The sequence below is a fragment of the Bactrocera dorsalis genome, chromosome 2 (genome assembly GCF_023373825.1).
Source record: "Bactrocera dorsalis isolate Fly_Bdor chromosome 2, ASM2337382v1, whole genome shotgun sequence".
NCBI classification, from domain to species: domain Eukaryota; kingdom Metazoa; phylum Arthropoda; class Insecta; order Diptera; family Tephritidae; genus Bactrocera; species Bactrocera dorsalis.
The window spans coordinates 95,977,490-96,004,619 of NC_064304.1; the positions used below are offsets into that span (position 1 = coordinate 95,977,490).

Below are 27,130 nucleotides of genomic sequence, written 5' to 3' on the forward strand. Positions count from 1 at the left end.
GGACCTTCTAAAAACAGAAATAAATAACAAATATATTGAACAAGAATCTATAACACAATTTATTAAAGGATTAAAAAATAAAAATTTGGCAACAGCCTTAGCATCAAATCAATATCAAAGTTTAATGCAAACCTATACAAGTGCTAAACAAATCGAAATACGATTACAACAAACTAGTGAAAATAAAAATCTAAGACGACCTATCGAAATCCAAAAACAAAATTTAAATAACTTTTGGCAAAGACCAACTAATCAACATAGAATAATACCGGAAAAGACAAACCTTTTTAATTTTAATCCACCACAATGGCAAAATAATAATTTAAATCAATGGTCAAGAAACCAATATAATCAACCTAATCATAATAATCATAATAATAACAACTTCAGGCAAAATCAATTCCAACCAAGGCAACAAATGAGGAACAATTACAATTATACACAACCTCAAAGAGGATTTAATACATATCAACCACCACAAGAACGCATGGATGTTGACGAACCTCAAAGAAACAGTGGGTGCAAACGAAATCACTCTAACAGAAACATCATTCCGCAAAAGATACAAAGGATCAACACACAGCAACAACCGGAACCTCAGCCAGAACAAACCTTCAGACACATGGAAGAAGCTGACGATACATCGAGTACTTTTTTAGGCTAAAGAATGGACTGCCTTGCCTTACACTCAAGGATGGTCCGACACAACAAGAAGTGAATATCATGATCGACTCAGGCGCTACAAACAACTACATATCAAAAAAATGCAGAATAGGTAAGAGTATATCAATAGATCCTGTATGGACAAAATCAATGCATGGATATTCCATCATGACTAGTAAAAAAATAATACATCTGTTAAACCATGATTTACCATTTTTTGAACTAGAAGATATCAAAGATTTTGATATGATAATAGGATTTTGTGGATTAAAAAAATTAAACGCAGAAATAGATTTCACGTCACTACAATTAAAATATAAAAATAAAAACAAAAATCAAAAAATAAATTACACAAATGATAATAAAGATTATGAAGAGGAGATTAGAGAAATAATTAGGAGAAATAATAAAACAGAAAAGTTACCATTTACCACAGCGATAGAAGCAACCATTAGGACAGAAAATAATGAACCTGTTTGGACGAAACAATACCAATATCCGTACGCAGATAACGATTTTGTCAATTCAGAAATAAAAAAATTATTAAAGAATAATATAATACAACCTAGTAGAAGTCCTTATAACTCACCAGTTTGGACAGTACCAAAAAAGGGTATAGATGAAAATGGAAAACCCAAGAAAAGATTAGTGATAGATTTTCAAAAATTAAATTCAAAAACTATAACAGATAGATATCCTATTCCGGACATAAACATGACAATACAAGCGTTAGGTAAAGCCAAATATTTTTCTACGATAGATTTAGAAGCAGGATTTCACCAAATTATGATAAAAAAAGAAGATAGGGAAAAAACAGCATTTTCCATAAATGGAGCTAAATATGAATTCATACGAATGCCCTTCGGATTAAGAAATGCACCCTCAATATTTCAAAGATGTGTTGATGATATTCTACGAGAATATATAAATAAATTTGCGTTTGTATATATCGACGACGTGTTAATATATTCCTCGACACCTGAAGAACATATTAAACACATCCAAATAATAGTAAGCGCATTACATAAAGCAAATATGAAAATCTCCGATGAAAAATCACACTTCTTTAAAAATCAAGTCGAATATTTAGGACATATAATAACACAAAATAGGATAACGGTAGATCCTAAGAAAGTAGAAACATTAGACAAGTATCCGATACCTCAAACCCTGAAAGAATTAAGGTCATTTTTAGGTATGGCGGGATATTATAGGAAATTTATACAAGGATATAGCAAAATAACAAAACCACTAACCATACATCTACAAGGAGAAAATGGTATAACAAGTAAAAAAATGTCAGCTAAGAAAGAAATTAAATTAGATAAAGAAGCCATAAAAGCTATACAAATAATTAAAACAAAATTAAAAGAACAAGTTGAACTATTTCAACCAGATTTCTCAAAACCTTTTGATTTAACTACAGATGCGAGTAATTTTGCCATAGGAGGAGTCTTATCACAAGAAAAGAAACCTATATTTTTTATATCAAGAACATTAACAAAAACAGAAGAAAATTATTGTACAACGGAAAAAGAATTATTAGCAATAGTATGGGCTATTGGAAAACTTAGGAATTATATTTACGGTATAGCAGATTTAACTATACACACTGATCACCAGGCTTTGATATTTTCTATTTCGGACAAAAATCCAAATATAAAACTAAAAAGATGGAAACATTTTATACAAGAATCTGGAGCAAAAATAGTATACAAACCAGGAAATCAAAACGTAGTAGCAGATGCATTATCAAGACAAAAAATTAACACTTCAACAATAGAATCGATGCACTCGACACGTAGTTCACCAAACGAAAACTATACATACGCAAAACAAACGATAAATTCATTTAAGAACCAAATCATATTAAAGAAAACTGAACGAAATAAAAAAGAAACACAAACGACCTTTCCAAAGTATCACAGACACATTATTGAATACCAAAACACTGAATATCTAACAAAAACCTTAAAAGAAATTTTTACACCTAATTTCAATAACGCGATTAAAATCGATGAACAAGAACTATTCTCAATAAAATCACTACTAAGTAAACATTTTCTAAACTACAAGCTCTTTATAGCACAAAATCTAGTCGAAGACATAACAGACAAAAACAGGCAATTGGAAATTATAACAAATACACATAACCGAGCGCATAGAAATGAGAAAAATAACGCGATGGAAATTAGACAACAATATTTTTGGCCCGATATGGCGAAACAAATCAAAAACTTTGCACGAAACTGTTCAAATTGTTATGAACAAAAATACGAGCGTAGACCAACAAAACAACTGATAGGGAGAACACCAGCAACAAATCTACCAGGAGAATCTATAAGTATGGATATATTCCACATAGGAAATAGAACATATATAACTAGTATGTGTAGGTACTCAAAATATTTATTAATGAGAGAAATAGCAGATAAAGTCAACACCGTAGACAAACTAGAAGAAATTCTCACACTTACATACCCATATTGTAGAAACCTACAAACCGACAATGAGAGTATATTCACATCGATATCTTGTTTGTCACTATACCGACGACTTCATATAACACATAATCGTACGCCAACAGCTCATTCGACATCAAACGGTTCAGTTGAACGCTTGCATAGCACACTGATAGAAATCGCAGCAACATTAGCTAAACAAAATAACACCGATCCAGTTACGGAAATATTTAACGCAGCATACGAGTATAATAGGACAATACACTCGGTGACCAAACAAAAACCGGTAGAAGTATTTTTTAATAGGAAGAATTATCCAGAAATAAAACAATTGATTGAAAAAAACAAAGACAAAGTTTTAGAATATCATAATAAGAAAAGAACACAAAAAGTTTATGAACCAAAACAAATAATTTACGCACTATCAAAACGACGTACAAAAACTGAACAAAAATATCTAAAATACATAGTTATAGAAAACCGTGAGGACACAGTTTTAGTAGAGAGAGGAGGAAGACAACATGTCTTACATAAAGATAACATTCGTAATACTCCTATTGAATTTAATAATAAACATAAAAGCATACACAGTGAGCAATCTAAAAAATAAAAAATTTATATTCACCGAAACTGACGACGCATACCTATATGAAGATACCGAATTTTTATATCATTTATTTAATTTAACGACAATAATGGAAAGATACAAACAGATAGAATATAGATCAATTGGCAGGACACAACAGGATATTATAAACGAAAATAGAATCTCAAATTTAATTGAACAAACTATTTCACACTCAATACAAAAAAGATCAATAAACATTTTAGGGACTATAATAAAATTTATAACTGGGATTCCAGATCATGACGATCTTATTGAAATAAAAACACATTTAAATGAAATAATAGAAAATAATAATCAACAGAGAGTCATTAACTCACACTTTGAACGGTCAATCTCAAAGGTTGATCCTCAATCAATCTCAACAAGCCTGGTCATATCAGAAACCTTGAAGGAATTAGAAACCCTATTCGAAACTATAAATTCTGTAAAGACAGGAAATTACTTGTCTAAGTCTTTAAATTTAAATGATATAAAACAAATAATAAAAAACGAAAAGTTAGATATTCCAGTTTTAAATGTAATGGAATACTCTACAATAAATGTAATTAGAATTAAGGATACATATGTAATCATTTATAAATATCCTTTAATAACGCAAAAATGTAAATTATTTAAAATAACATCATTAAGCTATCTGCATGGCAAATATATATTAGACAAATATATAGCTCAATGTAATATAAATAATTATTCAAGAGTAAAAGAATGTAAACAATCACTAAATACTTTTATATGTAAAACCAACAAGGATAATGAATGTATTTCGAAATTAGTGCTAAAAGAAAAAGCAAATTGTAAAACTATTGAAGAAACAAATGCAAATATCACAATATTAGATTATGGTAATATAATATTAGATGGAAAATATGAAATTAATAACGAAACTATCTCAGGAGTAAACTTGATCCAGTTCAATGACACCATTAAAATAAATGGACGAAAGTACATAAACATACAGGATACAATAAAACAGATAATCCAACATGAAGGCACCATAACAATTGATGAAGTAATCAACTCCAATGAAGAAACTAAATTTACGAATATCCGGAAGTTACATAAACTACTCATTCCAATCGAAGATCACCCGATCCAAACTTTTTGCTACACAATTACAACATTTGGAATTATAATCCTGATAATTTGGACACTACTCAAATTAATCAAACTACGACAAGTTACTCAAGAAAGAAAGAAACTACACGAACTCCAAAAACTCACAGCCAACTTTACATTATAAAAATGAGGACATTTTGTTTTTTTTAAGAGGGAGGAGAGTTAATACCAGTATCAACGACATTTATACACAAGTATATGAGAAACGCTGATAAAGCCAGCTCTGCCTAAACAAATAAACAAGAGTATCAAAACAAGACTTTGAACTCATATCTGAATACAAGACATGCATAGGCCACAAGATAAGCCGCATGATAAGCACTTGTTTATAATAAATAATAAGATTAGACTTTAGACCTAAGCCACAAAACATGGATATGTTATCAACTTAACGAATAGTATATAAGACATAGGATAATACAAAAACATGTTCATTTTAACTATGTAATTCAAAAGAATAAACTTCATATTCAGCAAAAGAATATATAGTTTTTGAAACCATTCATAAGTATATGAATTAACTCGCTCGAAGCAACACAAAGAGCTCAGCTTGAAAAAGTGTACTAGAAATAGAGGAAATAAGTTGTAGCAAGGAAAGTTATGACAGCTGCATGCATTCCCAAAGATGCCAGTCAAAAATATTGCAATCGTAAAATATTTCGGAAAAACTGGCGCCACTAACATGCACATACTGATAAACATATGTATGGAAAAGTACGCATTCGGGTAAACATAATTATATATACAACTACTTACATGTATTATCATATTTGCAAATGTTGCATTAAGCATTGGAATCGAACTGCATATGCATACTGGCACTACAACATCTTAAAATCTATGGTGCATGTGAGTGCAAAAACAAACAGTAAGCGCAAATTTATAGAAGAGTTTGGATTGAGAATATTATTACACGCTCAATGAAAAGTGCCCGGCCCCGCAAAGTATAACTCATATTTATTGTCTATTTTTATTCAATATAATTCCTTTCTAGACTGATACTTTGATTATATAGCGACCCTCCCACTTTGCGATACCATGTTTGTTGTACGATTTGCAATTTGCTTCAAACTGCCCTCAGTTTCGGCGATCACCTCTTCATTTGAGGAAATATAGAGTGTGGAAGTTTCGCGTTAGAGCACTTTTGGCTGAGGTCGATGCTTTGAGCGTTGTAGACGAAAGTGCCCCAGAGGATCCCGATGAAACATGGTAGAAAACTGAAAGGAACGCGAAAAGTTTGATAATTGAATTCCTAAGTGATTCTTTTCTTGGGTTTGCAAGCAACGAAGGTACAGTTAGGCAAATTTTCGGAAATTTGGATACGATATATGAAAGAAAAAGTTTAGCAACGCAGTTGGCTGTACGAAAGAAATTACTCTCATTAAAATTCAAAAGTGAATCACAGCTATTGATACATTTCAATGTTTTTGAAGATTTTATAACTGAACTGTTAGCTTCGGCAGCTAAGATCGACGAGATGTATAAAGTATCACATTTGTTACTCAGTTTACCATCGTCTTATGATGGTGTTATAACCGCGATTGAAACGTTATCTGAAGATAAATTAACATTGGCATTTGTGAAAAATCGAGTACTTGATCTTGAAACAAAACTTAGAAGTGCTGATAGAGATACAAGTGTAAAAGTTCCACAAGCCGTAGGGAACATTTCACAAAATAATACCATATAATTTTATAAATAAATACTAGAAACAAAAATTTCAAAAGTAATTTTAGAAAGAAGTTAAAGTGCCATCATTGTGGAAAAATAGGTTACATTAAAAAGAACTGTTACACGTATAAAAAGAGTTTAAACAAACAAGGTTCTAAGGTAGCCAAGACCGTTCAAATTACAACTGTACAGCAAAACAGGCGATTCGCGTTCATGACGGGGCGTGGTGTAGCGAGATGTAAAGATAACACTGTGTCATTTATTTTAGATTCTGGTGCTTCTGACCACTTGTTAAACAAGGACAGCATGTTTATTGAGTATATTGTATTGGATTCGCCAGTGGAAATGGCTGTAGCAAAGTGCGGTGAATACGTGTAAGCAACAAAGAAAGGCATAGTGAGACGACACAACATTTTACAAAATCTGATCACTCTAGAGAATGTTGCTGTTAGAGAGATGCAAAAATCTGGGATGATTATAAAAATATTTTAATAGGTTTTGTTGACTCTGATTGGGGTGGTAGTGGAACTGAGAGAAAAAATACTACAGAATATTTGTTTCAAATGTTTGAATAATGCTTAATTTACTGGAATACAAAGAAGAAAAATACTATATATGGCATTATTTGAAGCCGTAAGAGAAGCTTTATGGTTGAAATCGTTGTTTAAAAGTATAAAGGATGAGTTGTTAAATCCAATAAATATTTGTGAAGATAAGGTTGTATATGCATTGCTAATAACCCTTCATGTCACAAAAGAACAAAACATATTGATATAAAGTATCATTTTTCTAGAGAACAAATTGAAAATAAGCTAATTACCCCTACAGATAAACAGTTAGCTGATATTTTGACGAAACCATTACCTGCAGACCGATTCCTAAAATTGAGTTGTCAAATGGGACTGGTAGAAGAGAAAAATGGGAAACAGTCGAACACGGTGGTTACAGTACGATATTGGTTGAAAATTTGGGGAAAAACACACGCATTATCGTGGTGTAAAAACCAAGAGTTTTCGGCCCATAATTCCGGCTTCCTTTTAAGAATAGCTTCAATCAAACGACGCATAAAACTGAAATGATATTCCCCGTTGACAGCATGGGTGGTCGGAGGGAATTCGTAGCGCACCACGTTTCTATAATCGAAAAAAAGTGTCAACATAACTTTGATTTTTGACCAGCTTTGACCTGGTTTTTTCGTCTTCGGTTCACTTTTGCCATAATATTGGGCCGATTGATTGCCTTTTTCCGGGTTTTAAGCATAGAGCCAATATTCACCGCCAGTAATAATACGTTTCGTGACCTCCTGGTAGTGGGAAAGCATTATTTTACAGATGTTAATGCGATGCTGTTTTTCGAAACATTTGAGTGATTTTTGAACCAATCGTGTTTTTAAAATGTCAGTAAGATCTTTGCCTGTTAATCGTCGCTTCTCAAGCACCAATTTGTTTGTTTTATTGACGTGTTGTTCATCAGTTGATGTTGATGGTCGTCCTGAACGGGGTTCGTCGTCAACGCGTTCATGGCTCTCTTTGAATAAATTGCACCAATCAAAAACACTTGCTTGCAACAAACAATTATCACCGAAGATCTCTTCCAACATTTTGAATGTTTCGGCCACCTGTCTGTCTATTTATTGTTTGAATTCTATTTAATTTGACATTTGCACGCCTTTTCTTGGTGCGTACTTAACCTCAACTAACTTTCTCTTGTTTAGATTTGTTAGAGTTTCTTATTATTTTCAAATATTAGGCAAGCAAAATTACTAACTTACTTTAAAATCCAAGTAAAAGACTAGCGATTAAGAATATAATAGTTTTTTTAAACTATTTCGGTACCATAAAACTAACCCAAAGTTCAAAGGTCACGTCAGTCACACAATAACAATTTCCATAATAACTGCAAAAATGTTAAGTGCGTGTAAACAAGTGCACACGATATGAGAATAAGATTAACAACAACAAAAACAACGCACACATTTACACTTGGCAAACATAGAAAAATATTTGCATATACGAACACACTCCTTTTGTGTTCACGAAATTCTAAAACACTTAAAACTGCCTCAACCACACGAGAAAATTTACTTACTCTTCCAGGAAATTCTTAGGTTTACCCCCACTCTCGGTATGAAGTGCATCAGCAACGCATTTGGTAAATAAATTTGAAATTGCTTGCAACTAAATATGCGTTGTAGCATACATACGTATCTACTGAAATGCTTACTTGTGTGTTGATGTGTGTATGCTTACATTTAGGTAAGTTGGTAACCACTTAACTTAATTACATTTCCCCTACAATGGCGTACAAAACATGCCAGTGCGCTATCTTGGACGCACACCTACGCTCGCACCTGTGCTTGGCAGCTTAAATCAAACGTAGTCGCTCATATGTACGGAAGCGAATGCCCATATTTATGTTCGCAAGTAAAACAAAACAGGTGCGGAGGCGTAAAGCTTGCAGTTGCAGATTTGCATTAATTGCATGTAAAACAGTGAAATGTGTTAGCTTTGCCCCCGACCCAGGCAGCATAAGGGCCGCACTTGAACAATAAACATAAGCGTAGCTGAAATGCTTGGCAAAAACTCGAGAATAACCGAACAATCGTCGTGTGCGTGCGTTGAAGCGCCGTGCGTACGTGCTTCTCTCCAGCAATTGTGGCAGCCCGGCACATTTATGTGTGTATTTTTTGTGTTGTTTGAAGTTAAACATACAGATGTATACACATGCATACATATATATTTTATAATGCCTTTTTCTAAGTACTAGGCAAATTGCATCAGCTTCCGGCTAAGTCAGCAGAAACGGCAATTTTGCAGAGTTAAAAATTTTCTATAAAAATTTCTTTCAAATTGAAATTCGACCAGCAAATATTTGCTCACATTCCATTGCTGAAGTTTACATGTGTGTTTTTGTTGTTAATTTCTTAAGTTTCGAAATGTCTATTGATTTAGAGTTCTTATTTTTTCGTGCAAATTCAGCAAAATGCTCAAATTTTGCCATTTTATAAAATTTGGTGAAGCAGATTGGCAATTTATTGATAGATAGATACCACTTGTCAGTTTTTTACATTACATCATATCGAGAATCAGACCCTCGACAACATATCGTCACCTGTTATCAAATACAAAATATATACATGCTACATATTGTAGGCTATAAATTTGAAAAGGTCTTTATTCTTGTCTATCTCGGAACCAACTTAAATACCACCAACAATCTAAGCCTGGAGACCAAGTGTAAAATAATCTTTCTAAGCTGATTTTACTTTAGGATTGGTGAATAACTAATAAGTAGATCCATCTCATGGCCAGTAAAAATTACGCTCTATAAGAATCTCTTTATTCCCATCCTCATATACGACGCAGAAACTTGGACTATGACGACCTGAGATGAAAGTGTACTTGTATCATTCGAGAGTACTGCTCTTTGCAAGATCTTTGGAATATCTAAGAAGATGAAACCTATATTGACAGTTTGGTGTGGTTTTTAACTTTGTGGAATCATCGGTCCGTACTTCTTTCGGAATGAAGCTGGTGACGGCTTTACTGTCAACAAAGAGTGGTAAACTTCGATGATAACCAACTTTTTATAGGCAGAATTGAAAGAAGATAATTTTGACAACATCTGGTTTGTCGCGGGAATATTTAAAGTTTGAAAAGCCAACTTTATGAATATGTGATGGTTATTTCTGAGAAATGAAAATAAGTTGGTGAAATTTTAGTTTGAATGAAAAAACAAAAATTCCTATGTAAAATGTATGGGAACCTAAAAAAAACATAGCGACCCCTTAGAGTTAACCTACAGCGCCTGGCTTGAGGGAGGATTTTTAATTTGTCAATCACTAACATTTCAGGGGTTAAGAGTTGAAAAAAAATTAAAAAAAAAATAAAATAGCACCCTAATGTATGTAACGGTAAAATTATGGGTTGTAATTAATGATTTTACACACAATAAGGTAACAGGTTAAACCAAGCACTAACAACGCTGCACTGTATCAGCGTGATGTTAGACCGCAACAACAAATTGGCAGTCAATGTGCTAAGCGGCAACAATTAAATTTCACCGCAAATACATTTACAAAGCGATTTAATACATTTCGTATTTTTAAGAAGCAAAGTTTTGTTATTTGTCCACATTCTAACGCATAATTAATAAGCTGCTGCTCTTGCTAAAAAAAAAAAAAAATAACTAAATTAATTGCTGATAGTGTTTGGATTTCAAATTTAAACTTATAATCAAAAATATTTTCATATACACTGCTGCGACCTTTTGGCTCTTATTTGATACCATCTCGCGAATTTAAGCAATCCATATGGCGATTAGAACTACTTGAAGCGATTTCCGATTATTAAAATTTGTTTTTGTTCTCAAATTTATTATACTTTCTTGCACACGCTAGCCTTTCAGTAAGTGTGCTATACTTGTAAAATGTTGCATCTGTTCATACGTGTAAATATTTCAAAATGCAAAGAGTTTCGCGTAGCAGTCTTCTGTTTAAATTCATTCCGAATTCACCTCAAGTTGAATATTTTCTGTTCAAGCTTATAGGTTTTACTCATGAAGAATATAACCGTGTGGGAAACTATATACTATTTGTTGCTTGCTTACTCCAACTAATTTGTACATTCACCCATATCGCTTATTGAGAGCAACGATCTGAGCTTCACAAAAATGTGTTTGATTTGCTGTGAGCGGGAAGTGATAACAAAAATGTTCGGGGGTTATCACAGATGTCGGTAATACCCGCCCATGTGATAATATTAAGAAGCTGTGAGCACGCCATCTTAGCTTAAACGAAACAGTCGCTTAGAGCACGTCGCATGAATTACAATGCTCCGCTATATATTGTTCCTGTTACTACATTATTTATTGTGGTTTCCCATTAAGAACGTTTGCTGTGGAGCGCTAGATTCAAGCACGATTTGTGACTGTAATTGTGATGTGAAAATAGATGTCGTTAAAACGTTGATCCAGAAATTGGAAGCTGCGCGTAAGCGGGAAGAGCAGCAAAGGTACTGCAATCTATCATTAGTAAAGATTATTTTTACTATTTTAGGTAAAATTTCAGTGTTTGAAAGTCGGTGCCTTCAAGCTGTTTGGAAGCAGCAGCTGAGAGCTTCAAAAGTGGTGTTTACGATATAACATTGGAGAAGTTTAGTGTCACACCGTTTGCCGTATACTGTAACGAAGAGGTGGACTATGGTGGTTGGTTAGTTATACAACGACGTGTCAGTGATGCTGTGGACTTTTATAGAGATTGACAAAAGTATAAGAACGGTTTCGGGGTGCTGGATGGAAATTATTGGATTGGTTTGGAAAAACTACATGCCCTCACCAGTAGTTTTCAGCATGAGCTCTATATTGAATTGGTATTCCATAGTGGTAAAAGTTTTTATGCGCGCTACTTGGAATTTGTAATCGGCAGTGAATCGAAGGGCTATCCTCTTAAAATATTGGGTACTTATGAAGGCACTCCTGGCGATAGTTTGAAAGGGCACGTGGGTGCGAAGTTCACCACTCGTGATAAGGATAATGACAACTATTCCCTTAATAATTGTTTCGCTAGGTAAGTGCAGCACCGTTAGCTTATGCCACGTGTATTTGAGATTTATGCGCATATTTTTAGTCATCTTAATACAGCATATGGCGGCAATTGGGGCGGCATATCTGTGAATGAAACTTTGAAATCAACGCAAATGATGATACGCCCCACGGTGGAATGCCAAATACGCATGTCACTGAAGGCCAAATAATTTTATATATTTTGTGAAAAGAATTTAATTTTTAGTAATTAAATGTATTATTAATGTCTTACTTAGTAAACTTTTTGATTTGATTCGGACATTATGTAATTTTTGATTAATACTGTTGATAATTCGGGTGGTGGAGCACGGTGCTCGCTCGTTCCGTTGATGTGGTTGGCCGTGGGGAAACGTTCGGCGCAAATGATTCCACAAATATTAAATAAAAAACCAAAAGTTTCATATAATAAATATGTATAATTATAAACAAATTGGACCAACACTTACCACGTCTGTATCGCTAGGATGTCGCAAAAGCAGAGAGCGCGCAACTTTTTAGTTAGAGTTTAGTTGCGCGCGAATTAAAACTTCGAAAAAGAGGAAAAGAAAAGATTACTCTGCCGATGCAGACGTGGCAAAAGAAATTGGGCGGGGCGGCGTCAAAAACTCTAATAAAAACATAATAATATTTTCAATTAGTAACACGGTGTAATTTCCAACATTTCAAAGCGAAGTTAAATTCTTTGCCAGTCTCCGACTGTCACTCGACGCATACGGTTGTGCTATCAGTAATTTCGTTGTGTTAATCAATTTCGCTAGTGCAAGTTACATTTTCGCATTCTTTTTCGCACCTTATTTTTCAATAAGCCTGCTCTTATTTACTGACTCCTATTAATTAAATCAAATTGTGAAAACATGTCCCATTGGGCGACCGCTCTAGAAAATAATAGGTTCGCCCTAGTATCTTCTAGTCCTCAACCCTGAAACACATTAGCTCTGACATAATAAAAATCAGTCAACTAAGGGACGGTAATTTACTACTTCTAGTTAAAAATAGCACTATCGCAAAAAAATTCACTACAACAAAGCAACTCGTTGGGATATGCAGTGTAAAAATTGAGCTCCACAAAAATCTAAACTCATGCAAAGGTACTATTTACGCTCCGTGCCTAAACGATATCCAGAGAATGAAATAACCGAAAACTTGAAAGAACAGGGTGTCATATCAATTTATACATTTCCGAAATACATAAATAGCCAACCAACTCCAAGTGGTGTAGTCCTCCTAACTTTCGATCGCTACTCCCTACCGGAAAAAATTGATGTTTCATGGTATACAACAAAGGTAAGACCATGTTATCCAAATCCTGTGAGATGCAAAAACTGCCAATTACTTGGTCACACAAAAAAACGCTGCAATAAGGTCCCTACTTGCGATACATGTGCATTACCAACTCACAATCCCTCAGCCTGTACTCGAACTCTCTGTGCAAACTGTTCTGCTGATCACCCAGCCTCAAGTAAACTGTGTCCAAAGTTCACTCAAATAAAGAATATAATAAGAATTCAAACAGACAATAAATGCTCTTTCTGCGAAGCAGTAAATATCCATAAAGCACAAATACCACCTGTTTTCAATTCTTCATATCCTTTATTCGCTAACGTTATTAACAACCCGACAATCATAACTCCCACAAACAATCAACAAAACACTCAAACAAAAGAGCAAATCTCGCTCTCCTCTATTACTTCACCTACAACTTCCAACTCTAAAACAATCAGCACAAACAACAAAGAAAATGTAACAACTACTATAAATCAAATAAATTCAACTCATTCGTTTCCAACAACAAGTGCAGTCGAAGACTCAACTGTAACACCTTTTGACTACAACGCAACAACCTCACTCATTTCAAACTTGATCACCCAACTCAGTTACACTCCCGCCTCCCCATTACCCACACTACCCCTGTCACAAAATAGACTATGAGAATTCTCCAGTGGAATTTGAAAGGTCTATTTAACAATTATCCAGATTTAAATATACTCATAATTGAATTCTCACTACACGTAATTGCATTACAAGAAACTCACCTCCCAGCAAATAAATCGGCATATACTCCTCACAAATACATTGGTTATTTCCATAATCTACCACAAAACCCTGTTTATCAAAAAACATATCAAACACAAACGCATCTCAGTCTTTTCCAACATTTCCGCCATTGCAATAGAAATTAATATCGGTTTCAAATTTTCCATAGTCACATGCTACATCCCTCCGAATTAAAAGTTTACTGCAGGAGAACTTATAGGTGTCATTAATGCTGTTCCTGCACCCACAATAATCATTGGAGATTTAAATGCTTGGAGTACCCTATGGGGATCTACCTTCTCAAATGGAAGAGCCCAAATAGTGGAAGATATTATTCTCTCAAAAAACTTATTTGTTCTTAATGATAGATCACCAACTCACTTTTCCTCCCACAAAACTTTCACTCATATAGACATCGCTCTCTGTTCAGCTTCCATAGCCCATAAACTCTGTTCTTATACTGTAGAAGACCTTCACAATAGCGACCACTTTCCTATCATAACTACCCTCATCACACCGATGCAATACATCATTAAGCCGAGATTAAAATTTCTCACAGATAAAGCTGATTGGTTAAAATATTGCTCCCTGCTCAACACATCAACAAGTGCTGAAATAATATCAGAAAACATAAACGCAGAAGCATCAAAAATAAAAAGGATCATTCATCGCACTCATTGAAACCCCTTATCACATAGCGGTAAAAAGGAGCATTCGCGCATTCCCTACTTCTCCAACCAAAGTGGTCTTAACTGAAGCAGGTCTAGCCAGCATCCATCTCCGAACAAAGCAGAATACAATGATGCTCATACTAATGCTCCTTCAGTGCCAACACTCCCTTTTGTTTAATGCGATGAAAACATATAGTACCACCAAAAAACTATCCACGATCGTACAATGCATAAACATTATAAAAAAACTTGGTATAATATCAACACCACAATTAATAAAGGAGAACACTCATCCTCACTGGCCGACGTTAAAATCATCCATAATAAGTACGTTATTCAAGTATCAAAAATCAACCACCAACGCAAAACAATATAACCAGCTATTTAACGACGCAGTAAACACTTATAAACCAGAGTGGAAAATGATCTACACCGATGGATCAAAATCGGACACCCACACTTCGTTTGCAGTGACAAACGGCCGAGGTCTCATTATAACCGTCGGTGTTTTACCACCGTACTGCTCTATACTTACAGCTGAAGCGGCTGCGATATACGAAGCGGTGCTATTTATTGCACAATATAAAGAAAAAACACATCATATGCAGTGATAGCAAATCGACAATTACCGCGCTGTTGAATGATACAAATAACTCAGTACTGATCAAGAATATAAAAGATATTTTATACCAACACAAAAACATAATCAAGATCATGTGGATCCCTGGACACGCTGGTATTAAAGGCAACCAACTTGCAGACGATCGCGCCAAAAAGGCGAGTAGAGAACCAGTTTTCTCGTACGCACACGTCACATCAAAAGATATTCGCAACCTAGTAAAAAAAGAGCTTTACGAGTCAAACTCTAGAGACTGGATAAACATTCAACACCAATACAAGGAACACAATCCCACTGGTGTCAAGCCAAACTATCCATCCGACTGTTCCTGCCAATACATAAAAATATTTGTGCGCCTTAGATTAGGTCACACTTTAAGAACCCACAATTATCTGTTGAACAAAACGGAAAAACCTAGCAGCACACTTTGCAATCATCCAAGCGACTCAGTTAACCACATCCTAAACGACTGCACTGCACTAGCACAAAAAAGGAAAACCATCTTTGGAAACAGGGAACCCTTCCGTCTACTGAAAACTCCAAATATTGACAACATCAATGCTACCAACAATTTGCTTAAGATATGTAAGATAAATAACATTTAAATATTATAAGCAAATAAAAACTAAGTATTAATTTTACACTTAATTTTCATTAGACATAACTATTGTAATAGATAGCCGAAGGCCCTAGTAGCCAGCGCTTAATCTCTGTGTATTAATTATTAATAATTAGTTCTCAATTAAATAAATAAATAAATAAATAAATAAATAAATAAATAAATAAATAAACAAATAAATAAATAAATTCTTTGCACTGAAAATATTGTAATAGTTATATTTTTTTCAGTCAGTTTGCACACAGCATCTATAAACACTGATGCTGTATGGAGATTTATCATTAAAAAATTAGGTAAAAAATGGTATCTAATAGTATTTATTTTTGAATGTTTCTTTTTTCTCAAAATTTCTTAAAACCGATTAAAAGTTGGTAAATTGCTGTCAGCCAAACGATTTGAGTAATACTAGCAATGCGCATAGTGATTTGGTTTTTGTTCGTTGAGAGAGGTTTTACTTCTCAATTGCCTACTGAGTCCGAAGTAGCACTTGTCGGTAAGAGTGATTCTGCGTTGGATTTCGAAGCTGACATTGTTGTTGGTGTTATTCACCGTGGCCAATGCCCAAAAGACCATAATTTTTTTCCACAGAACCCTTTTTTCGAAAACTCGTAACATCGCCTCATCAGAAATTACCTACAACTTCCAAGTTATGGCTGTCAAGATACGTTCTCTATTTTGTTCTGCAGCTCGAATTATTTTCTCCAAAATGTAGATTGAAGAAGTAGCATGAAAGGGGGTGGCCTTATATGAAACTTCGTTTAATATCGAACGGCTCGGAGAGGTCGTCCCCGATCCTGAGAGAGCTTTTGGTATTGCTCAACGTCAGCTTACACAGCCGGGGATACCATATTCAGGCATTCCGGCATAAAAGCAGTTCTTTTTCGTGTTGTAAAAAGAAGCTATGCAATTGTTGAGGAGGTCGTGTGTGTTTTTTTTCACGGATCTTTCCTTAGAATTAGCACATGGTGAATATCTGTTCGCTTGTGTATTTTCTTTCCCAGGACTAAAGCCACACTCATAAAGTCCAATCAGTTTGTTGCCGTAGGATTTTACTCGTAACCTATCACACAATACACTCTATAGAATTTTATAAATGATATTGAGGAGGCGCAGATTATGTGGTCTCCCTTTTTGTCGCTTGGGCAGAGCACATCAAAATTCTTAGCGCCGGGAAGACCATATTCTACAAAGAAGCTGATGCATGCTCCTTATCAGTTCTTCATCGCCGCATTTGAATAGCCGGCAATCCATCGACCCTCGTTGCTTTGTTGTTGTTGAGACGGGTAATTGCTATTTGGATGTCTTCACCATCCCCATCTGCTGGTGTTATGCTTTCGCTGCTATTCAGCAGGCTGGCGAAGGGTTCCCTCCATAATTTTAGTATGCTCTGGGCATAAGTTACTACAAGGAGCGTTCCGAAGTAAACAAGACTTAAAAAAAAGAGAGCAAATGGTTTTTTTCGGCAAAATCAATTTATTTTATTCAAAATAGGTCCTTCTGCTTCAATACAGATTTTTGCATGGTCTAAAAGCATGTCGAACGAGTGTTGCCGGTCCAAGCCTTTTGAGTGGCCTCTACGTCTGCAGAACGCTCTCCTTTCATGGGCAAATGCATTTTTCCGAAAAGGAAGAAGTCGAGCGGGGCTATACACGTTGATAACGGGAAGTGGGTTAAAACGTGATTTTTGATCAAATAATCGGTCACAAGCGTCAACCGATGAGACGATGTTTGGTCGTCAGTCAATTTGTGCGGAACAAACCATGCACACTAGAGAACGGCATCGGCTGAATGAAAAACATTCGTACGCGCTCAACAGCCGAATAATCCACAATGCCACTGTTCGGATCAGCCGATCAAACTTTCATGCGCTCACATTTTCGTTGTTGATTTTAAATTCACACGGGTGTGTGCGATTTTTTGTTTCACTCCGAGTTTGTTCGGCTCGTGTTCAATATAATGATTTCGGACGCTTGCTCATTCGGTTCAACAATCATTGCATTGGACAAGAACAACACTCAACTCGCAAAAATCAACTCATATGATTTTACTCATGCGCGCAGCAAGCGGAACTTTTTCTGCACAGATGAAATGTGAGAATAACGAAAACAAAAACAAGCTACAACAACAAGCTGCAATTCGTGGAACGCATGGGGTTTGCATAAAAATTGTTACTGTACATGCTCACATCCTGTCGTTTTGTTGCTAATCGTTTACTCATAATCGATCAACTCAAATTGAACCCAATGATGTTTTCGTCAACACATGCTCATTTTATTGAACGCTGACTTTTGTTCAGTGAGTTGAATTGAGTGAGAAATTTTGAACCGAAAACTCAAGATCCTCGGAATGATGTGTACGGCAAAATTAGTTGATTTTTACTCATCACTCTGTTTTTTTCAGTGAGTTGGGTTGAATGAAAAAGTTCGCGTATGAGTAAATCAAGAAAATACTGATTTTTGCAGTTCTCTGGCACACACCTTTCGTAAGCTCAAATGTTCGGTCAAAATGCGATAAGCCGATGTCTTGGAGATGTTCAATTCCATTTCCATGAATTTCAATAATGATTTCGGCTGATTTTTGATGAATTCACGCACAGTTTCGATGGAATTTCCGGTGATCAAGGATATTGATTGGCCCGCATGTTGATCGTCATTTATGTCCTCAGGACCACTTTGAAAACGTCGAAACCACTCGTGCACTCCAATGTCATGAAATACTCACTGGACAATCCATAAAGATAGCTGTTTCTAACGCTTCAGTCGACATATAGATAGCTCCACCAGTGGGCGCAAGATTCAGAAAGTCCTGTACTTGTATATGTATATTCACCTTGTATATGTATATTCACTCCTACATATATCATACGGCAAAATTATGGGTTGTAATTTGTGATTTTACACACAATAAGGTAAGAAGTTGAACCCAGCACTAACAACGCTGGCTGGATCAGCTCAATGTTAGACCGCAACAACAAATTGGCAGTCAATGTGCTAAGCGGAAACAATTTAAATATCACCGCAAATACATTTACAAAGCGATTTAATACATTTCGTATTTTTTAGCAGCAAAGTTTTGTTATTTGTTCACATTCTAGCGCATAGTTAATAAGCTGCTGCTCTTGCTAAAAAAAAAAAAAAATAACTAAATTAATTGCTGATAGTGTTTGGATTTCAAATTTAAACTTATAATCAAAAATATTTTTATATACCCTGCTGCGACCTTTTGGCTCTTATTTGATACTTTATCGCGAATTTCAGCAATTCATATGGCGATTGGAACTACTTGAAGCGATTTTCGATTAAAATTTGTTTTTGTTCTGAAATCAAGAAATATAATACGCAGGTCCCGAAATTGTTTGCAAGCATAATTTGATGAAAAACAATATTTTACCTATCTAGTTGAATAGAATATACACATTTTCCCTACATAGTTAGACATGTTAACTAGTGTGTATGAACTTCAAATTAAGTTGAATGTTAAGTCAACTAGTTTAAAGAACTGATTCAAACAGAGCTCCAATATAATTATTTACCCAAAATTTTACACAAATTTATCATACTTTCTTCCACACTCTAGTCTTTGAGTAAGTGTACTATACTTGTAAAATGTTACAACCCTTCATACGTATGTAAATATAAATATTTCAAAATGTAGAAAGTTTCGCGTAACAGTCTTCAAATATACTTGCTAATTTGCAATTGCAAAGATGCTAGACCATTTGCACCAGATTCTGAATTGCCCTTATAAGTTGCTACGGTTTACTCCAACTAATTAGTATATTCACACATATCGCTTATTGAGAGCAACGATCTGAGCTTCACAAAAATGTGTTTGATTTGCTGTGAGCGGGAATTGAGAACAAAAAAGTTCGGAGGTTATCACAGTTCTAGGTAATACCCCATTATCAGAATTGTTTGCTGAATTATGAATAAAAATTTAATCTTATGTCACACCGTAAGCCATGCAGCTGCCTTTATGCCATATACAAGCTAATTATGTTTATATTGATAACATTGAAGTAAGCCAGCTTAGTTTTAACGAAACAGTCGCTTAGAGCACGTCGCAGAAATTAAAATGCTCCGCTTTATATTGTTCCTGTTACTACATTATTTATTTTGGTTTCCCATTAAGAACGTTTGCGGTGATGATATAGATTCAAGCACGATTTATAACTGCAATTTTAATGTGCAAATAGATGTCGTTAAAAAGTTCCTTGAAGAATTGCAAGCTGCGCGTAAGCGAGAAGATGATATTTTGGCACAAATAACTCTCTGTCAAGCCAAACTGCAATCGGTTCAGGAACAGCAAAAGTACTGCAATCTATCATTGGTAAAGATTATTTTTTACTATTTTTTGTAAAATTTCAGTGTTCGAAAGTCGGTGCCTTCAAGCTGTTTGGAAGCAGCAGCTGAGAGCTTCAAAAGTGGTGTTTACAATATAACATTGGAGAAGTTTAGTGGCACACCGTTTGCCGTATACTGTAACGAAGAGGTGGACTATGGTGGTTGGTTGGTTATACAACGACGTGTCAGTGATGCCGCGGACTTTGATAGAGATTGGCTGGAGTATAAGAACGGTTTCGAGGTGCTGGATGAAAATTATTGGATTGGTTTGGAAAAACTACATGCCTTCACCAGTAGTTGTCAGCATGAGCTCTATATTGAATTACAGAAGTATAGTGGTGAAAGTTATTACGCGCGCTACTCGGAATTTGTAATAGGCAGTGAATCGGAGGGCTATCCTCTTAAAATATTGGGTACTTATGCAGGCACTGCTGGCGATAGCTTGACACAGCATGTGGGTATGAAGTTCACCACTCGTGATCATGATAATGACATGTCTTCCACTATTAATTGTGCTGTTCGTTACAAAGGCGGCTGGTGGTTTACAAATTGTGTCTATAGGTAAGTTCAGCACCGTTAGCTTATGCCACGAGTATTTGAGATTTATGTGCATATTTGTAGTCATCTTAATGGAGCATATGGCGGCAATTGGGGCGGCATATCTCTGAATGAAACTTTGAAATCAACGCAAATGATGATACGCCCCACAGTGGACTGCCTAAGGCGCATGTCACTAAAGGCCAAATGATTTTATATATTTTGGGAAAAGGATTAAATGTTTATTAATTGAACGTATTATTAATGTCTTACTTAGTCAACTTTTCGATTTAATTCAGAGATAATGTAATGTTTGATTAACACTCTAATAAAGACGTAATAATATTTTCAATTTTGTAACACGGTGTAATTTCCATCATTTCAAAGCGAAGTTAAATTCTTTGCATTGAAAATATTGAAATAGTTATATTTTTTTCAGTCAGTTTGCGCACAGCATCTATAAACACTGATGCTGTATGGAGATTTATCATTAAAAAATTAGGTAAAAAATGGTACTTAATAGTATTTATTTTTTAATATTTCTTTTTTTTCTCAAAATTTCTTTAAAACCGATTAAAAGTTGGTAAATTGCTGTCAGCCAAACGATTTGAGTAATACTAGCAATGCGCATAGTGATTTGGTTTTTGTTCGTTGAGAGAGGTTTTACTTCTCAATTGCCTACTGAGTCCGAAGTTACACTTGTCGGTAAAAGTGATTCTGCGTTGGATTTCGAGGCTGACCTTGTTGTTGGTTTTAATACTGGTTGCAAGATATTACGAAGTTATCTACGACTTGGAAACTATGACTGTCAACTGTAAAATGGGAGCCCAGTCGCGAATGCGACGACTGCTTGTTTGATGACGGGAGATATTTCGTCTTGTCCTCGTTCCCTACCAGACCCATTTGCTTTGCTTCCCTATCTATTCTGGAGAAAGCAAAACTAACGGTGCGGTTGTTGAGGCTGAGCATGTGGCACAATGGAACGTCTGCTCCATCACTGCTATTCAGCAGGCCGGGAAGTGTTCTCTCGATACTTTTAGTATGCTCTGGGCATCAGCCATTAGATCACCACTATATCTCGTCCAGCTCACCGTTCCATCGAATGCGATATTCGCCGTGGCCAATGCATGAAGGAGCACAATTCTTTTCCACAGAACCTGTTTTTCGAAAACTCGTAACATCGCCTCATCAGATGTTGTTGCTGCTAATACTGCTTTTAATAACAGCAACTTCCACGTTACGAGTATGGCTGTCAACAGTGACGTGGGAGTCAAGATACGTTCTCTATTTTGTTCTGCAGCTCGAATTATTTTCTCCAAAAAGTAGATTGAAGAAGTAGCATGAAAGGGGGTGGCCTTGTATGAAATTTCGTTTATTATCGGACGGCTCGGGAGGTCGTCCCCGATCCTGACGGAGTTTTGGTATTGCTCAACGTCAGCTTACACTGCCGTCTTAGTTTTGCGGGGATACCAAATTCAGACATCGCGTCATAAGGTAGTTCCTTTTCGTGTTGTAAAAAGCAGCTATGCATTTGTCGAGGAGGTCGTGTGTGTCTCTTTTCACTGATCTTTCCTAAAAATTAGCACATGGTGAATATCTGTTCGCTTGTGTATTTTCTTTTCCAGGACTAAAGCCACACTGATAAAGTCCAATCAGTTTGTTGCCATAGGTTTTTAATCTATCACACAATACATTCTATTGAATCTTATATATGACATTGAGGAGGGGTAGATTATGTGGTCTCCCTTTTTGTGGGTTGGGCAGAGCACACCAAAATTCTTAGCGTCGGGCATACTTTCGTCCGACCATATTCTACAAAGAAGCGGATGCATGCTCCTTATCAGTTCTTCATCGCCGCATTTGAATAGCCGCCCATCCATCGACCCTCGTTGCTTTGTTGTTGTTGAGACGGGTAATTGGACTGGAATTGGATATTTGGACTTCTTCACCATCACCATCTGCTGGTGCTAGCTTTCGCTGCCATTCAGCAGCTGGAGAAGGGTTCCCTCCATAATTTTTGTATGCTCTGGGCATCAGTTACTACGAAGAGCGTTCCAAAGTAAACAGGACTTAAAAAAAAGAGAACAAATGTTTTTTTCGGCAAAATCAATTTATATTATTCAAAATAGTCTCCTTCTGCTTCAATACAGCTGTTTGAATGGTCCAAAAGCATGTCGAACGAGTGTTTTAGCTCGTTGACCGGTATGGCGGCAGTATGCCTGTGCAAGCCTTTTGAGTGGCCTCTACGTCTGCATAACGCTTTCCTTTCTTGAGCAAATGCATTTTCCAGAAAAGGAACAAGTCGCATAGTGCTATATTAGGTAAATACGTGTAGTGGTTAACGGTTAAAATGTGATGTGAACGTTGAAACCACTAGTGCACTCTGCCACGGGATAGGCAATCATCGCCATAAACTTGTTTCATCAATTGAAACGTTTCGCTAAAATTTTTATCAATTTTAAAACAAGAGTTGGCTCTTCGTTCGAAGCTCATTTTCGCACCGATAACACAAACATACTAACACTTAAAACGCAATAACTTCACTTCCAATCAATGAAATGTCATGAAATTCTCAGTGGACAATCGGTGAAGACAGCTGTTTCTAACGCACCTGTCGGCATGTAGATGACGCCACCAGGGGGCGCTAGATTCAAAAAGTCCTGTTTACTTTGGAAAACACCTTCTATGATCGAAATTCATGCAGTAAGATTCAATTTCTTACAGATGCCAGCTGTATTAGTTATTACGGAGAAGATGAGATAACAACATCTCAATACTTCCTCTTCGAATTTTCTGCTTTTAACAGATCAAAGCAAAAGCACCCTGTATTTCATATTTTCAGACCTTCAGGAGGAATAGTGGATAAAGAAATAAAGCATTTAAATAGATTTTCCATAGGTTCAGGACGTACTTGCCGATAGCTGATATTAAACTACAGGAATTGATATTTGAATGGTAATAAAGACTTACGGCGTGGTCAGATTAAGTTCATCTACAGATTCTGAAACATTTATATCGACAGCTTATTAATATTCCGAAATTACCAAAACCAAAATAAATAAAATTTTCAAAATTTTTCAACTTCAACTCTTTAAAGCTACATATTTCTAAAATTGCATTATTTTCGCTCAATTAATTTACTGAAGCGGGAAGCATTCTACGCAACACGTGATGACAGTAAATTTTTACAGCAATTAAAGTTCGTGGAATTTTCCGCCTAATTTGTGGTAAAGAGCAAAACTAGCGTGCCACGCGTCATGTGTTATATGTGGCAGAACAAATTTAAAGTTTGCTCGCATGCGGCATGCCACGCCTGCAAGCATATAGCATTCAGAGAAAGTCCGCGAGCACATATAGTTGTAGTGCGACTATACAGTATTTAAAAATCTACGTACATGCATATAAGAATTGCAAATTTTTGTACCTGTTTGTGGTTATTATATCTGGGAGCTATGTGAGCTATTACCGGCAAATAGTAAAATCGCACGTACGCCATTGCTTTGCTTATTAATAGCACGAATACACCACAAAGAGGTGTTTGCTGTATAAGGGGTATTAGAAGAGCTTATACGGAGCGCGTTATTAAATTGCCTGCAACGGTAGTCTAGCGTGCATCAACCGAAACACCAACGTATAGCGTTAATAGTGCGCAGCCCCTGGAGGCAGTTGACACACCGGCGATTCTGCGATTCTGCGAGCTGACGTTTAGCTACTTTGGCTGTGTTCGTTTCGCTCCATTATCGTGCTTGTCGCCATATTTTGTTATTATGGTTTGTCAAGCCTATTTTTAATTTTCCCGAAACTTCATATTTCGCACAGTTGTTGTTGTCTACCGTTTAATTAACCATAAATTTCCATGCAATTAAAAGTCGCCGTCAGCGCCAAAACGTCACGGCTGACGCACAAGTACTGGAGGATACATGAGCACGCGCTTGTACAAGTCCCTGGAGAAGCAACGGTCGGAGGAGTGTATGGGTAGTGAAGAAGACACGTTACGCGCCGTTACACCACGCTACTGTTACTTCTGTACTTATGTAGGTACATAACCTTAAACACGCTCTCCACCTGCTTTACGTCGGCATCCGTATGTATTGCTTAACTTGTGACCTTCATGTTGTGTTGTTGTTGTAATTTGTACGCTGCTGCTGCTATTTGAAAATATTTCTGTAACCACTAACGGCATTTTGTTGCTATGTTGTGACACGCTGTCAGCAAGGAGGCGCCTGTAATTTACGACGGTGCATGGGAAGCACACACGCACATACATATACATACATATTGTATATGTATATTTCTGGCATATAAGTATGTATATTCGTTTTGGCTTGCCGGTTTTACGGTTGCTCGAGTAATTATCGCACGCTTTAGTCTCATGAATATTTATTAAATGTTCCTTCTTCATGCGCCCGTTGCCGCCTCTGCGTGACATTGTTTTTGTGATTTTGTTGTCATTGTTTGTTATTATGAATATGAGTTTTTAATTTTTTATTTAAAGTATGCGTGTTTTCTCATTTTGTTGTCAATTAAATTTATCAAGATTTTGTATGCGAAATGAGTTTGAGGCCGCCTGCCGGAACTTACAAGCGTGCCACAATTAAAATATGTAATCACAAACTTCCTCGACATGTTGGCACAGATAGGGTGGTTCCAGTTGAGCGATTTCTTGGATATGTAAAAAAAATAGTGGAAACAAGGCATTACGTCTTTAACCGTTTTAAAAGTGTGATGCCTTGCATTGCTTAAGAGCGCTAATAGCTTGAAAATGATCTGGATTATCATCGAAAAATCATCTTCAGAGATGAGACACGTTTCTGGCTGAAGTGCTTCGTCAATAAGCAAAATATGTATTATTGGTCAGGCAGCAATCCAAACATACTCCATGAGTCACAATTGTATCACGAAAAAATTACGATTTGGTGCGGTTTATGGGCCGGCGGCGTCATTGAGCCGTACTTCTTCCGTGATGTTCAAGGACGGCACGTTACTGTGAATGGCAATCGCCAACCCTAAATGATAACCGAATGTTTTTGGCCCGAATTGGATGACATGAACTTGGACAGTATGTGGTTCCAACAGAACGGTGTCACAAGCTACACAGCGAATACCAGAATCTATTTATTTTTTACCAAGTTTTTTGAAAGTGTTATCTCACGAAATGGCCCAGTCAATTGGGCGCCTCGGTCGTGCGATTTGACGCCGTTTTACTACTATCTATGGGGCTACATCCAGTCTATGGTCTATGCCAACAAGCCAGCAAAGATTAACTTCATACGATCATACGATACGATAAAATTGCAGCAGTATCTGCCGATTTGTGCTTGAAAACCGTCGAAATTTGGATTTGACTTGAGTTTGGTGGATCAGTTTATTTGTCAGCTATATACAAGTATATGCAGTAGTTGTCCGACCTGAACAATTTCTTGGGAGTTTATGGCAATATCTTATATAATAGCTGCGTCTGAGAGACTGGCTCTCATATGTATATACAGACAGATGGAGGTGGCCAAATCGATTCAGCTCGTCATATACAATATGTACGAGTATATGGGTCATTCCACCAAAAAATTTACTGTCGATTTGTAAATTAGTAAACAAAGAGATTTGTCAACAAAAAAACTTAATAAAAATAATTTAAAATTGAGAAAAAAGTAAATACATACATATATTATTAAAATATAACTTTTGTTTATAAAAGATTGGAAGATTGAGAAAAAATATTTGCGACTAAAAAACTTTTTGAATGTCGATTTTGAACCAAATGACCCATATACGAATTCATAGTATCTCTGGCGTTTCCTGATTGATGTTATAAACTTCGTGGAAGATTTAAAAACCCCTATTCAGGGTATAACAACAAGTAAAGTGGCACTAATTGCGGCCAGAAATAAGACATATTCGCAATTGATCGAGGTGTGGGAAGTATTTTAAGACATTTTCAAGTAATTTGCATTAAAATTAAGATTCGACACACATGTATATTTTATACATATGTATATGCATATGTATGTATACGTATAGCTATGATATTCATAACATCATTAGGGTTGCACCGATGAATACAAACAAACTGGTACTACGCACACCCTTGTATCTATACCTTCATTATTGGTTACACTCTCAAGCATATGCACATAAATACATATTAATATGCATACATATTAACAACAGGAGGACAGAGCAAAAG

At 35.9% G+C, this 27,130-nt stretch overlaps 1 protein-coding gene across 1 annotated transcript; it reads left to right on the forward strand.

Moving 5' to 3' along the window:
* The first annotated feature begins 20,088 nt into the window (after nucleotides 1-20,088).
* Nucleotides 20,089-21,306, forward strand: LOC125776606 (ficolin-1-like). Its single transcript, XM_049449805.1, has 3 exons — nucleotides 20,089-20,376; nucleotides 20,434-20,970; nucleotides 21,031-21,306. Exons 1-3 carry the CDS (start codon nucleotides 20,141-20,143, stop codon nucleotides 21,155-21,157), a joined length of 900 nt encoding a protein of 299 aa, XP_049305762.1. The 5' UTR covers nucleotides 20,089-20,140; the 3' UTR covers nucleotides 21,158-21,306.
* Nucleotides 21,307-27,130: the final 5,824 nt, after the last annotated feature.